Source organism: Lepisosteus platostomus, chromosome 9 (assembly GCF_059453375.1).
Source record: "Lepisosteus platostomus isolate fLepPlt1 chromosome 9, fLepPlt1.hap1, whole genome shotgun sequence".
Lineage (NCBI taxonomy): Eukaryota > Metazoa > Chordata > Actinopteri > Semionotiformes > Lepisosteidae > Lepisosteus > Lepisosteus platostomus.
Window position 1 is genome coordinate 57,590,920 of NC_142619.1, and position 15,530 is coordinate 57,606,449.

General features: G+C 39.6%; 1 protein-coding gene across 2 annotated transcripts in view; it reads right to left on the bottom strand.

Moving 5' to 3' along the window:
* Nucleotides 1-1,596: 1,596 nt before the first annotated feature.
* The window catches only part of itpr2 (inositol 1,4,5-trisphosphate receptor, type 2), a 158,928-nt gene continuing 144,994 nt past the window's right edge, over nucleotides 1,597-15,530 (bottom strand). For both annotated transcript variants that reach the window (XM_088645779.1, XM_088645780.1), the window contains 2 exons: nucleotides 5,939-6,100; nucleotides 1,597-4,009 (listed from right to left, as the gene is read on the bottom strand). In XM_088645779.1, coding sequence (XP_088501905.1) covers nucleotides 3,923-4,009; nucleotides 5,939-6,100 — 249 coding nt within the window. In that variant the 3' untranslated portion in view covers nucleotides 1,597-3,922. The remainder of the gene's footprint in view (nucleotides 4,010-5,938; nucleotides 6,101-15,530) is intronic.

Sequence of the window (15,530 nt, forward strand, 5' to 3'; positions counted from 1 at the left end):
GGTTTCGGCTTTGTGCTTCAGATTATCTGCCGCCTTGCTAAAATGTAAATTTGACCCAGTTTTAGATTCTTAGGTAACTCTAACAGGTTTTCCTCTGGAATTCACCTGTAGGTTGCTCAGTCATCAGTCAGTCCCCACTGGTGACATGCTCTATGTCCCTAGCCCGTTTGCAGCTGACCCAATAATGTGCCTTTTTAGGATTACTGTATAGCTTTCTGCATTTAGATAAAAAATTGATTTACTGTATGTCTCTTCTGTCTATGTCTGCAGTATATTTTTGATAAGTAGTCATATTTTGACACTTCTGTTTAAAACTTACTAAAGAAAGTCCTAACAATTAAGCAAATCTGAAAGACCAATATTTTTTTTTAACAAAGTGCAGCTGAAGGGGTGTCAGCCAGCTTCCTGCTACAAAACAATTGCAACCCATGCAAATGGCTTAGCTAGAAGGGGTTTTGAACAATCCAATAAGGAAACTTTAAATTTATGAAAACGTTCAAAGGCTGTTATGATTTTGTTAAAAAAAAACACAAGTGTACCTTATGTTTTTGATTCATGGAGTCCTAATTAGGATGAGAATTAATCTTTTTTTTAGTTTTGATAATGCATTGTGAAGGTTGTCATCTTTCAATTTGTTTCAATGACTTTTTTTTCCTATGCATTCAAAAATGATTAATTGTATTCTGCTTTCCACGAAAAGCTTCATTTTGTAGCCTTTAAAAGAAGCAGCTTAATCTTTTTAGAGATGCTGTTGACCAAGCTACAGGACTGCGATATTAAGATACAGAAATGAGTTCATACAGTAAGTCATTGGCCTGGTTGATATGCCCAAGAAACATTTCCTCTTTCTCTTGCAGTTCTGGAAAAGGCAGCATAACACTTTCAATTTTTCTCCGACTCCAACACAATTACCTAAAGTTTAAAGAGGAGATCCTGAAAACAAGTATTTAAAATTATATTATTGCTTGAATGAGCCATCCTAATGAAAATCCATAAGCTAAACCAGTTTGATTTCAAGGTATTTCATAACAAAAGTCACAAACAAAAGGCCGTTAGGCCCATCTAATACAGTAGCTGGCGGCCAATTGGTCTGAGAACCTTGTCCTTCTTTTTTTGAAAGATGCAAGAGGTCAGACTTCAATGGGTTGCTTGTTCCATACTTCCACAACCCTTCGTGTAAGGAAGTGCCTCTGGTTTCTGTTTTAAATGCCCTTCTGCATGGCTTTCACTTGTGTTCTTTGATTTGGATAGCTTTGTCAGTGTCTTTGAGGAGTCTGAATACTTGGATCAGGTTCTCCATTGTATTTAGTCTTCTCTTTTCTAAACTACAAAGTTTCAAGATCGTTACACGATTTCTAGGAGTTACATCTACATCTACAGCTTTCTTGTGCACCTGGCCATTAAGCCTCACTGGTCCTGCAAGTTTTTAGTCCTTTTCACAACTCATTCCGCTCCACGGACAGCAGATGTTTTCAAAAGTCAAAGTCAAAGTGGCAACTTGAGGTTTTTTTATGACCAAGCACACTGACACAAACACAAATACAAATAAACACCACCATGTTTACATGCCACACAGAACACACAAGGTAAGCAATATAAAATAAAAACAATACTTTATTAAGACAAAGATTCTGTTTTCAGCAGCAGAAAAAAAACTTTTAAACATAAATGTGGCAATATAATTATTTAACAGATACAAACGCCAAAGTCCAGTAGTTCTGTTAGGTATAAGAAGTACTGATTTGCCTATACAATTCAACCAAAGGTAGATTGCACAGATTAAGTGTTATTTCAAAACCATGGATTTGAATTTTCTCAAATAACAACATAAAAAAAAGTTTTTTCTCCCTTTTTTAATCCAAGTCCAGGATGAAGCTGTCACACAGATAACAACCATTATCATTGGATTTACATTACTGTTCTGTACCATCTTTGAATTTATTAACTGTTTTTTTCCTCATTGTTGCCAAACAAAGAAGACTCGCAGCAAGAGCAGTATACCGTTACTGTGTCAGACGAATGCCAACTTCTGTGACCACTGACAGCCCCTGTTGCAAATGAACCTCCAGCACAGTTATTCATTTCATTTAAATATTAGACAGGGGACATTCCTTTCCTCTGAAGCACAAACATATCAGCAAGTAAGAAGGATGTTAAGTATGTTGTAAACTATTTTAACACTGTTTGCTTTGAGATGAAGACAAATGATAGAATTTGCATAAAAGATTATATTTTGCACTAAAGAGAAATCCACTAGAAAACCAACAATTTAACTCTGAAAACAAAATTACATATTTCGCATATAAAAATATCAACCTGGTGTTCAATAAAAAAAAAACAGTAGGTGTGTCGATTTTCACAATGATATTCGTTCCGTTTTCAACAGATTTAATGTTTATAATGTTTATACCTGCAATCAATTTTTTTTCAAGTAAAATCCACAAAACATCCAACATTACCTTTTCCGATCATCGTAAAATCATTTTTGCTTTATTTTTAAACTATTTACAGTATCTTTATACAAAAGGCACAGAATTCAGAAAAACTATTATTTCCATCTTGTGATGCTAAAATCCACTGGAACTACAACAGGCAACTGCATTTCAGTGTTTTTTTGGATTGAAGAAGGTTGTGAAATCAATGTACAAACGCTTGTCAATGATCCAAATGAAACATTTTTATGATCTGAATTAAAGGATAAAGGTATATGGTGTTGGTCTCTTTTTTTCAAAGCAGCAGCACAGAGGAATGCTTAGAATTCAGGGCTTCAGATTGGAAGGTTGTTGGTTCAAAACCTTATTTTATTCAGAATACTCCAAATGCCGTGCTGTATAAATTGATCTCTGGGTTTTCACAGTAAATGAAAAGTTGTCCTCAATTTACCCATCAGTCTAAATAAAGAATTAAAGGCCTGTTACATCTGTTACATTTCCCTGTGAGGAACAAATACAGTTTTATCTAATACAGGGGGAGAATGGGTGTAGGGTAAAGACTGTGACTTACGAGAAGACAAGTCAAAAGGGATATCTTCGTTTTGGCCCAGGACTGATTCCACAGAACACACTCTCCTAAGTAAACAGTTTAAGTAACTTGATAAACTTAACGTGAAAGATGCTTGCATATACAGTAGCGTTTCCTGTAGAGAATCTTCAAAACATACCAATCTGCTCTGTAAATTTAAACTGAGGATCTCACAGAAAAGATTCAAAGTGTTTCTCTCTTTCTGAAACATCCACCATACAGAGCTGATACTTGGTGCCCAGTATTCTGAAAAAATATCAAGACAAATTTATGGTTCCAAAGGAGGAAACACCTGGTTATTCTGTCAGGCAGTTAGTTAGAAGCGTGATGATATCCAATACATCAGTACGTGTGCACAGTCCAGTCATTCGAGGATTTAAAATCTGAATCTTGTTTCTAATATCCTTAAATATAATTTAATTGTACATACAAGCAAAAAGCATTTAACAAGTGTTTTCAAGGCTTTAAAAGAATGTTCTAAGGCTTCCAGCACAGAGAAATAAAGCCCACCAGTAACAATACTCCCTGCCAAACCTTTAAAAACTATCAGGAGTGCGGGAGAGGTTTTCACTGCAAACGCAGTCTTTGTCTGCAGGTGAAAATCTAACAGGATGTGCAATTCCATAGCATCTTATTAATAAGACCCGACATGTAAAAGAAATCTTTAGGTACCACTGCAATGGTACTGTAATCCCTGCAGCACGTTCCAGCGACTCCAGAGAGGATCCAGGACTTGAAGGGCTCGTATCCACTGCCCGAGATACAGCAGCAGCAGCATGTAACAGAACGAGCTCAACATCGGCACCCAGTTACTCATCATGGCGTGAGGGGGAAACCAGGTTTGGTGCGTGTTGCTTGAGGGGGGTGGGGGCAGGGGAGGGAGGTCTCGCACTCCGGGGGGTTAATGCGCTGGCATCTGATGGTTCGCCTGGGGGGAACTGGAGCCCAGAAAGCCCAGCCTCTGCTTGTTCTTCCTCTGCTCTGTCATCTGCAAAGAGAGCCGGGAGAGGACACTGGATGAGATCCTGTACACTGAACAATGCTCAAGGCCTTCATGTACTGTACCTCTTCCTTTCCTGCTTACCGGTACACTGAGCTGTTTTTCAGGCACTTGCATGAGTTTATGGCCCATCCACATTAAAAGTATTTAAATGAAATGGTAGCTAACAGGCACTTAATTACATCCATGCTGAAAAGAGATGAATGGAAACGTAAAGTTTTGGCTATGGAGCCTTCTTTGTGTGTGAGCCTTCCTCGTTCACACCTGAAGAAGGCTCCACAGCCGAAACGTTGCGTTTACTTTCTTCTCTTTTCAGCACGGAATAAACCCATTGTTCCTTTGCAGTCTATGCATGCAGACACAGCTCCCCACCTGAACTACTTAATTACACCTACACTTTGTTTCCCTCCTTCCTCATACTTTCCAGATACAGATTCAGTCAGTAAGGGGTGAAATAAAAAAGCTTTTATGCTTTTACAACCCGCACTGAGGAGGGTGAAATCCAAGGCTACTGTATTAACTTTGTATTTACTTCTCTCAAAATCTAAAATTAATGCAAAATGTTTGCTATGATTATACTGCAGTGTTTGTATTACTTTTCTTCAAACCTGCTTTTCAATGGTTCATTGAGACAGACACCTTTCTATGGCATTGGTGCTCCAGTGCCTATCTCAGTGACCACTGTGACCGACTGTGGCTGCGCTGGTGTCTGCTTTAGGAATAGGGGGAACTGCTAAATGACCAGTGCAAATATCAGCCTGTGCTGCACTGTGCATTCAACTCCAGTTTGTTTTATCACTTCAAGAAACCGCTATTTAAAAGGTCATTTAACTGAAGCATCAAACATTTACAGGTGGACCAGCAACACTACATGATCAAAATGGTACAGAAACAGTAGGGATTTCTAGCCATCTAGTTAAGACACTGACACTCTAGCTGCAAAGAAAAAGACGATTACGTTTTCTCATAGGCAGAATGCTGAAAATCAACAGAGCACTAAAAACTTCTGTATTCTTTACAACTATCATTGTTGTTTTCTGTCAGTTTTGCTCTTAAAATAAAAAGGGATCAATTAGGTTAATTAGTCAATCGATGAATTAACCTCGGGTCTTTCTCGTGTTGCTTAAAATACCGTCCAGCTTTGGGTTATGTATAGTGCTTTTGTTGACACAAACGAGCCTGTGCTTAGTTGAAAAAACATGGGAATGACATACAACCACAGCTGTCTGAGCAGCTTAAAAACCTTTGAAATGCCAGCTGTTTAAAAAAAGTATTTCATGTTTACAAATAAAACATACTTTAGAGAGGTAGAAGCATGGACCATTTCAAGGAATTTAGAGAGAGGAATACCGAAAAAAATCCATACAACCAATATTTCCACCCGACAGATTTCACCCAGGTTATATGAAATAAACCTTTCCTTGTTTTGCTGGCTTTGTGAAATTAGCAGCAAAGGAAATTCTTCTGCTGTCTTGCTGTTCACTTGACTGCATCCTGGTTGTGTATCATTATATCTTTAAACTGACTAGCACTGTATTTTGATCATAACTGTGCTGTGAGCTAACACGCAAAACACTGACTGCACAGTGTTTCCTCTTACACAGAGCAAAGGAGCAAAATATCCAATAAATATTTACCAAATGATACAGCATTATTATTACCTATGTATGTTTTTCCTAACACTGACATAACACTGTAAGAACTTTGCACATATTTAAAAGGGGATAAATCCCATAAAAGCACCAGTATAAGGTGAGGAATTAAGGGACAGAATTAATATTTAGAAGCTGCTATGTGCATGGATTTCAAGAGAAGCATGAATTTTTAAATTCACTTCTTTTCTGTGCCTTAATAAAAGTAAAAGCATATTGTGTGCACAGAGAAAGAAGAGGCTGCTGCAGCAGAGGTGAACTGTACCTGTTCTTTGAGCTCCGAGAGCTGGCTAGACAGTTGTGTCACAAGTGTCACCGTGTTGTCCAGCTTCTCCTGCAGGATTCGAATCTCATTCTGCTCGCTGTCACCTTCATTGCTAACCAGGGACATGGCACGCATCCGAGGGAACCAGTCCAAGTTCTTCTCCTGGAGGGAAAAAAAGAAGAGGGCATTAAATATTTAAGATATCCTGGCACAAGCAAAGTCCTGCTGCTGTAAGGGGATGAGTCACAGATCATTATATGAACAATGCTTTTCACCTGGTGTACACTAAACTCGCCATTTTTTTTTTTAGTTTTCATTTTTTTATTGCTTTTATAAAATAAAGATTGGTTTGGCCTGTTTTTTCTATTCATTCCGGCACTTAATGACCCCAGCAGCGGAAGGGGTCTGTCTGTGTGTGCTTTCCTCTCCAGAGGTCCGCCTATCTTCCCCACAGCTCTGCAGAGGACAGCCCGAAGTGGAGGGCAGGCACAGTTCTTACCCACAACGTTGCAAGCTCACAGCAGCACAGAACACCAAGGTTACGCTGGCTGCCTTCCCCAGCTGTGATGGTGCACAACCCCCCCAGTTGGTGCACTGACACAAAGGAAATGCCAGGAAAAGTGAATTGATCATATAAATGAAGGGGAGGCCAAACTTGGTCACGTCGTCCAGCAAACAATTTCTCTCAGTAGCTGTATTTTCAATGAAGTTGTTTACAATAACAATTCCTTACATTTACAGCATAAGGCACACTTCTTCCCAAAAAGCATTTTACTCACAAAGGGGCTCCCCTTCATTCACCTCTAAACCGCAGCCCCACCTGGGAAACACAGGTCAGCCTTTCTGTGTCATCAGCCCCGCCACACAGCAGAGCAGGCAGGGGAATTCGCTTTCATCAGTCAAATGAAATTTTGGAGATCACTAGAAATAAAAATCTTAACCCTCTGGAGCTCCCATGGGGCACAGTGGGCAATTACTAAACTGAACCAATTAACTTCTTAAATTAATCAAAACTCGCATTGTGCTCCAAGTCTTTACCAGCTGATAACTTAAACACAGTCCGCAAAGTCATGCTTTACTGTAGCTCTCCAGGATGAGAACTGGCCCACTCCTGGCACAGACCTCAATGAGTGATGTCTGAATTACTGGCATACTGACTGAGTCACTCTAGTGTGGACAGACGTGCTGTTGTGGAAGGTGACACAATACAGAACCCGGTTTTCAGATTCATTTGCAGAAGCTTTAGATACTGTACATGCTGTGACAAACATACCGATACCAAAGAAAAATGCGGCTTCACAGGTTTCAGGCCTAATAATTTGTGGGTGACAGAGGCAGACAAAGTGGAAAAACCCCCAACTTTGTCTGCTTGTGCACAAAAAAATCGGAGGAGAGCACTTGACAAGGTGTTTGGATTCCACATGGGCTGTCGCGGAAAAAAAAAACCTTGCAAAAACAATTTGAAAAATCTCGGTATCGCTGACGCTGTGCAAACCTTTAAAGATCAGAAATGGCAAACCTGAGTGAAACATCACAGCTTTCTTTCGAACAGTTAAACAGCACTTATTCCAATTTTCTTGTGTAAAACATCCTAATTTGATCATGCTCACTGTGTCTTATTTATTACAGTTCTTTGAAACACACAAATAATGGACATTAAAGATGGCAAATATTGTGATATGGCTGTGTTGTTTTACAACATAATACCACACATATTTGTTTTAACTGCAAACTCCTTTCTTAAATGTAGATAATTAAGTGTGATAGAATAAGTCTGAACTGGAACTGAACTGCAGGTACTGTAGGTGCTCTTTGAGGCATCATAACATACGCTTTCAAAAGTAAAATTTGTAAAAGGTAATTTCGACAAAACAGAATATTCAGAATTGCTGTGTATTTCCACTTTCTCAGGCTTATTGGCAAAATCTCACTTTCCAGATGTCAGAGAAATATCCAATATTTGCAATAAAAATAACTATAAAGATGCTCTTCACATACACAAAACTAGATGGACTATTATCACAGCATGTTTTTGCACATATTATAAACAGGTGCTTGGTTTAAAGGATAAGTTATCTTATTGTTAAACATGTTGATTATTTTCTAAGAAACATTTGCTCAAGTATACCCCTATGAAGCATCATTATCCCTTGTGTACTCGACACTACACAATGAGAGCAATTTTCTCCCTGCAGAAGACAGAGACAGCCTCATGGATCTCAGTTATGTAAGCCTTCAGCAAGCACTACTGATATAAATGGTTTAAATGTGACTAAAACACTGTGATAAACTCCATATGGTACTAGATATTTCTTTCTGGTTACATAATGGATTACTGCAGGGTACTTGTCTTTATTTAATATGGGATCTTGCATAAGTTTAACATTTCTTAGCTAAACTGTAAAAGAGGCATTTGAGTCAATCTTATGCAGCTTGATACAAGTGTTGCCAATTGCCCCCAATGTTTGATTTTAATTCTTTCTCATTCAAAGAGCACCGAGCTCTAAGATCTAAAATATCAGAGAAATGCTCTCACTTTGACCACACACAACCCCCGGCACAGAATAAAATATCCCTTGTTGCACGTGTAATCACAGCAGATCACCCTGAAGCTGGATTCACCGGCGTGTCCACCCAGGCTACACCTGCATTAGCTGTAAGGGTGTTAGTAAAGTCACAGCTGCCGAGTAAATATACCTAGCTTGTGGAATCCAAGACGTATACGAAGACTGACACATCTGTGTACGTTAAAACCTCGATGCGCTCAGGTCCTGCATTCCCAATTTCGTCCACTCTCGCGAAATCCGCTTTTTCCGCACACGTGGACCAAATGCACTTATTCGGGGACTGCGCAGTAGGAGAGTAAACGGAGGGCACCTACAGGTACAGGACGTGCGCGCCTTCATCCTGCAGATCCACTGCCCTAGAACCGCAGTCGGGCTCAGCTCGGTTAAGACGACCCGTTAGCAGAGTAATGCCTGTATGTGTCTCAATGTTATGCTCCGCAATCAAATAAACGTTAAATTAAAAAACAACAACAACAACAACAACAACAGCCGTTGTCCCCTAAGTTGTCATAGTCTCAGTTCTCGCGTGTTTTGCGGAAAAGGGTAAGAAAGAAATTATAGGAAAGAAACATCGCAGGAGCAATACATGAAATACGCGAAACACCTCTCAGGAGCAGGAGTGCGTACGCTTATCTGTGATAACTGTGCTGCTACAAACCTTCTTACGGTACACCAGTTCATAATAATGACAAAAAAACATGTAAAAAGTAAAGAAAAGTAACAACAAACAACTAACACAGGGGAATCTGTAATATCATTACAGTGATTTAGTGATCTGATTTGTTTGCACATGCAATACGTTTTTTTTACGTTTCCAGTACTCATTTTAATTAAAAATACTACCAATTATCATGAACACTATTGATAGTCAAGTTATGACTAAAATATTACTCTGGAAATGCTTGTTTCAGGAGCTGTGGAACCATACCCTATTTCCCCACAAGGTATTCAATTTCACATTTACGGGAACTTCGAGTCACCAACCCTCGTGAATACCGAGGTTTCACTGTACTGTACATCTCAATCTTTTGATGATTAAATATCGGTATTTATCGATAACTATCTTTCAGTCTGGCCTTGAAAGATGCATTAAAGAAGATTTTAGATATTTCATCTCGTATCACGAGTTCATCACAGCAACAGAATTTACTTGCACACTTGTAATTTATGTTGAAAGATGAATTCATAAGCAAAGTATAAATCAATTCACTGAAACGTTAACTCCTCATTAATGAACAGGTAGTCTTCTATGCCGGTCTATTAGCCACAGATCCAGTGATATTAACTTTTAATTGTCCTCTTTCTATGCACATTATGCAGAATAAAATGGCGGAGTACTGCTGCAAAGCAGATGCTGATAGACCCGGAGAGAGAAAGATGACTCCCCAAAGCCCCATGACTGTGCAGCATGCAAATGTCCCAATCTAGAAACAAGCCGATATAAAGCAATATATATGCACATCAGACCTTGCGCATTGCAGCGTACTGTAGATAGTTCAAATTCATCGCTTCTCATAAGAAGCAGTATGAAACCAAGAGATGTGGGAGGCCTGACATTCACTGATGTCAGAGATCAAACAGTGTTTACGATGTGATAGTCCCAGTAAATGGAGCCACATGGGAAACAAAGAGATGAGCCTTGAGTATCAAAACGCACCGGAGCTCTGGGTTTTAAAACCCAACTATGATATGTGCTGCATACACACCTGTTTTCTATCCTCTCTTATTGAGCATCTCTTTCAGGTGTCGCCATGGTGCCAGCTTAATGCATACAAAATCTCTCGTGATCATTTCCATTTCTTCCAAGAATGCAAAATTCACTGCGCCCGTACAAATCAAAATTTCATCCTCAGAAGTTGCTGGGGGAGGCTCACGAATACTGGGGGGATATATTAAACTGGCAGTAATCCCCTAAGCCTTCAGGGGTCCGAAGAACTCCCAGGTAGAGGGTGGAATTTCTTTTTAATCGAAAATCTTTATTACTTTTCAATGCACTCAGCTGCTGCCAAAAAAAGTCCATTCTAACGATTGTCTACAGTGTTCCGCCATCAATCTGTGCTGCTCCTGGCTAAAAGAGCATGTACAGAGGTAAACGCAATCTCAGGATGATCTGGCTAAAAGATACTGTATCTGATTAAAGGATTTGTCATGAATTTGCACTTAAAAAGGATCACTAGTCACCTGTACATCTCGGAAATACAAAGCTTTCACACATTTATTCTTGCAGCAGTTTCCAGCACAACCCAATCCACGCCTGCTACTGTGTAAAAAAAACTCACCTTACAAAACAATATGGCATTTTCCCATGTTAAAAAGACCTCTAAATAAGCTGTGCATTTGAGAAAAATACAGTTTTGAGGTTAGAGCATACTATATTTATTGTACTCCGGTTAAGGATAAAAAGGCTGTAAGCAGTTTGCTTGGGTAAGGGCAAAAGGAAGCCATTGGTGGAGTGTTTATTGACCACTCAGCTCCTTCAGATTAAACAAAACAAAGACCTTACGTTTGTACGCAATGCTCTGCTTTCAGCTCATTGATTATAAATGCTGATTAAAAGGCAGCTAATGAAACACCCTGCTGCTTGACAAAAGGAGACAAAATAACTGCATACGCACAAGGCGTCCATTGGCGAACGATCAGTTTTAGATTTACTAAAGGGAATCTAGAGGAATGGACGGCCTAACTGTGAAATGACTTAAACAGCACACAGACTTTTCTCATTTAGTCGGGCCACATGGCTGGGTTAAATGCCCCACTGTACCGAACCTCTCTTTCCTCTTCATCACAGCTGTAAGCGAATCCCAACAGATAGCTTCCCCTCTCCACCCCCCCAGTGCCTTTGCCACTATATCTCATTTTAAAACAGCAGGTAGGATAAGCCGGGCGGAGGGGGGGTTGGATTGCTATGGAAACAAACCTCTCTCCATCCACCTGAGGTGCAGCACAGTTTTGTAAAGGTGGCACAGTGTTTGCGCGAAGGGGTGGGACAGTAAAAGGCAGAGTTATACAGCAGCAGAAACCAGCCACTTGAGATGGGTTATGTAATCCTCCTTTAGCGGCTCCTCCTCAGCTATTTCACCTCGACGGTGTTCGTGATAATTAAGCATATATAATGAGTTTTAGTGGGCTCCTGAGCGCACTGAGGCTACGAGCTGTAATGACTCAGCAGATAAGAGTCAGGAAACCAGAGCCTTATGGAAAACCGCTCCTGGCATGCAGACAGCCTCCCACACTGGGTGGGCAGGAGTGACCTGCTATCAAACCTACACAGCCCTCTTTCTTTGAATGTGAAGAGATCTGCAGGAAAAGGTGGTTTTCCTTTTAACTATCCGCGTTATGTAAGCACTTGGCGTCTCCTGCTGGGACAGAGGGGCACTCAGCTGTGGACCCTCGTATGGGCTGCTGTCGTCACTATAGTAAGAGTGCACATGGTAAAAAAAACACCAGATACAAGCATGGTTGTCGACCCCTTTGTCCAACAATGACAATGAAAATGACACTGCTTGGTGGATTACAAATCGCTGGCACTTTGGAAGGCACGGTACTGTTTTATCCAACAAATTCCCGAACGTTCTGCTGCTCCTATTCAGTTACATCCAGGGGCTCACACAAATGATCGATTGAGGCAGCCTGCTGGAAAGGAAACAAAACCAGGAGAGAGAGAGGCTGCAATCCTTCACCTCAGGCTGAGGAATGGTATACTTTGAGAGAGCTTCCAAAGGTCTTGCATCTCAGACTCATGCAATGATGATATCTATGAGCTTTTCTATTCCTTTCTGGGCTGGCTGAAGTTCATTTTACTAGAAAAATCAATGTACTGTAATATTGTTTTCTACTGATCACAGCTGTGCTGGTACTGACTGGCATAGTGGCAGTGGCTAGCACTGCTGTCTTGCAGCGCTGAGGCCCTGGGTTCAAATGTGGACCTCTGTGGAGTTGGTATGCTGTTTCCATGCATGGGTTTCCTCCAGGTGCTCTGGTTTCCTGCCACAGTCCAAGACCTACTGGTAGATAACTGGCTTCTGGGAAAAACTGGCCCTCGTCTGTGTCTGTGTTTGTGTCTGTGTGCCCTGCAGTGGACTGGTGTCCCATCCAGTGTATATCCTGTCCTGTCAGGACAGACCCCTGCTCCCCAGTGGCCCTGTGTTGGATAATGTGGTTAGAAAATGCCTGGATAGATGAATGTATTTATATTACCGACTTGGCTAAATCATTTTTTGGCACACATTATGGACCTCATTACCATCTCATAACTGGCCATCCCATAATTCTGCTCTGAATCTGAACCTCAGGAGGTTTTGATTTCTCATGACAATTTCTGTACTTCCTGATCTTCACGGAACTGCACCTACAGCATCCATCTGGAAAGGATTAAGACTAATTGGGAAACATACAGTGCTGTGAATCTGAATTTAGATGTACGAAAGCATGATACAGATAGGACTCCAGTTTATTCTTAATTACCTCGTTTAAAAGCAGACTGATCAAAAATGTGTTGGTCTGTGCTGAATTCTGGGCAGTTCATCAAACTGTTACGTCACTCGATGTTTAAATAGAAATTCTTCTTTACGATAGCCTGCAGTCAGTTTCGCAAATGCTGTTTTAGAAATCACGTGGCTTTTCAAACTAGTTTTCAACATATTGTGCACAGGAAGGGTGCTTCTTTTTAAAACGATGTCTGAAGATAGACTGACCATGCAGCATTTTAAAAAAGACTTTTAATCAATGTGGCTAATAGAGGCATCGTGCATGTTAGTCCTATAACTGTTTTGACTATTTAAAAAAAAAGATCAGGACATTTTGAAATGTTTGTTTTAGTATTTCACTACCAATAACATTAAAGGAATAAATGTAAGACTACTACTGCAGGAATTCTGCACACAAATGTCCATCCAGTTCACACCAAAATCAGGACTAAAGCTGACTATAGGAAATAATAAAAAATAATTCCTTAAGTGACCTAATTAACCAAACAATAACAATAAAAATAAAAATTAAAAATTAAAACATAACATATTCTTGCTACAAGTAATGCTCGTACAATGAGTAAGGAATATGATCAATGGGCCTAGCCTCTATAATGTATGTTTTCACAGATGCACCATGTCTAATTTGCTTAAATAAGAAGCAACTGTAAAAACTAGTTAGTTGAAATGAACTGTTTTCAGGTGTTCAATAAGCAAAAAAATACATATAGTTTAAGTTTCTCAAATCTATTGCAACATAAGGAAGATATGAGCTTTACTTGCTTATTCTCACCAATTGTTTGTCACTGATTCAACGGCAACTTCAAATACTAGGTCCATCTCTGTCTGGATGTGGTTTGAAAAAAGGACACAGAATTTATGTAAGAGTGAACCCTCCAACACTAAATCAAAAGCACCTAACATACTGAAGTTGAATTGATAGTTCTTGTTTAGAATTTGCTGCTGAAGGACCATGTAACTCTCTCGCCATTTGGTCTGTTTTACTAGTTAAAAGTTTTAAAAACTAGTCATCATTTTTCAGAATTTCAGAGGGAACAACCACTGCATGTTACCACTCACGTTAAAATTCAGCAGTAAGCTTACTAATTAATTTCACAAACATTTCCCAGCGGCATAACCATTTTAATTAGGATGCTTCAGAGTTTTTATCTAATACTGTACATCTCTACGAGTCTAAACCCCATAGACCATTTGTTATATCGAAGATCTTACCAATTATCACTTTAAAGCTCCTTTTAAGTTTCATAGTTTGGTTTGTTATCACAGTGTTGTCTACATAGGAGAATAATTATATGAAATGCAATTGAGAGGGCTATTTATATTATGCAAGGTGTCCTGTTACAATGAATAACATTAGAATCACAGAAGTAAGAAACTGAAACAGTATTGAAAGATATATTTCTAAATATAACTTTTAAAAAGCATCAGGCTTTATAACAAGCTGAAGAGAAGAGACATAATATCAATACCCCTGCAGTGAAGACCCTGAGTCTCTAAAGATACACTTTAAAAACCAAAAGTACTGCACACTTGAAGAAAATGCAGGGTAAATATAATCCTAAAGAATCTCACTGCTGAAACATGTAATCCACTGAAATACAATGAAAGTTTAGCAATGGACATCCAAGCGTAAAACACAAACTCCTGTTTCAATCGTTTCCAAAGTCCCTATTCATCACGTACTGTGGAAACAAGCTGTTCTTACTGACAAATTGATTTTTTTTTCTCCTTCTCTCAATATTAATAAGGGTAAAGCGAGGTGGGAATCAGATTAATTTCATTATCCTCCTACACGGGACCTCAGGTCTCTCATGTGTACACAGCTTCTGTTTCCAACAGAGACACCAGGCAAACAGATCAAGCTCATTAAACACCCACTTTCCAAAAATCCCCTGCCCTCACTAAAAAGAACTAACCTTCACCCGCATAAAGTGAAGCTTGTGTCTGCACTCTGGCAGCAGTCGATAAATGGTGGTGCAAATGAATCACAGGTTATCTGTGGACAAAGCATCCTTTGTCAGGAACTCGAGGTGAGCCGAGTGAAGTCAGCAAGCAGGAACCTCAGTGAGCATGTGGTTTAAAGCATTTCCATTCTGTATAGGAATGATTATTGATTTTTAAAACTATCTTACAGTACGAGAAGGAAGGTATTCGCAACAGATTCAAGACATGATGAAAAATGTCTGCTTCTTATATCTGTCTCATGTTCCAACCAAGAGAGTGTCTGATTCACCGTTTCACTATTGGAACTGTAATCAACTGCAATCCAATCAAGGCGTCAAATTGCACTCACAGAGGAAAAAAAATCCACAGTAAACTGTAATATGCCCGTTTTCACCCATTCTCTTTGAATATTTCACGGAGGATTCAGTTCCTTTATCAGGCAGAGGTAGAGAACTTGGAAGCATGGATAAGCTCAAGGTGTTTAGAATACTGTATCTCAGAACTAAATGCAGCATCGATCAAAATGATTCTTTTGATAATTATTTGGATTGATTATCAGATCTCTGTAGGAAGCCATAGACAAGCCGAATCCAT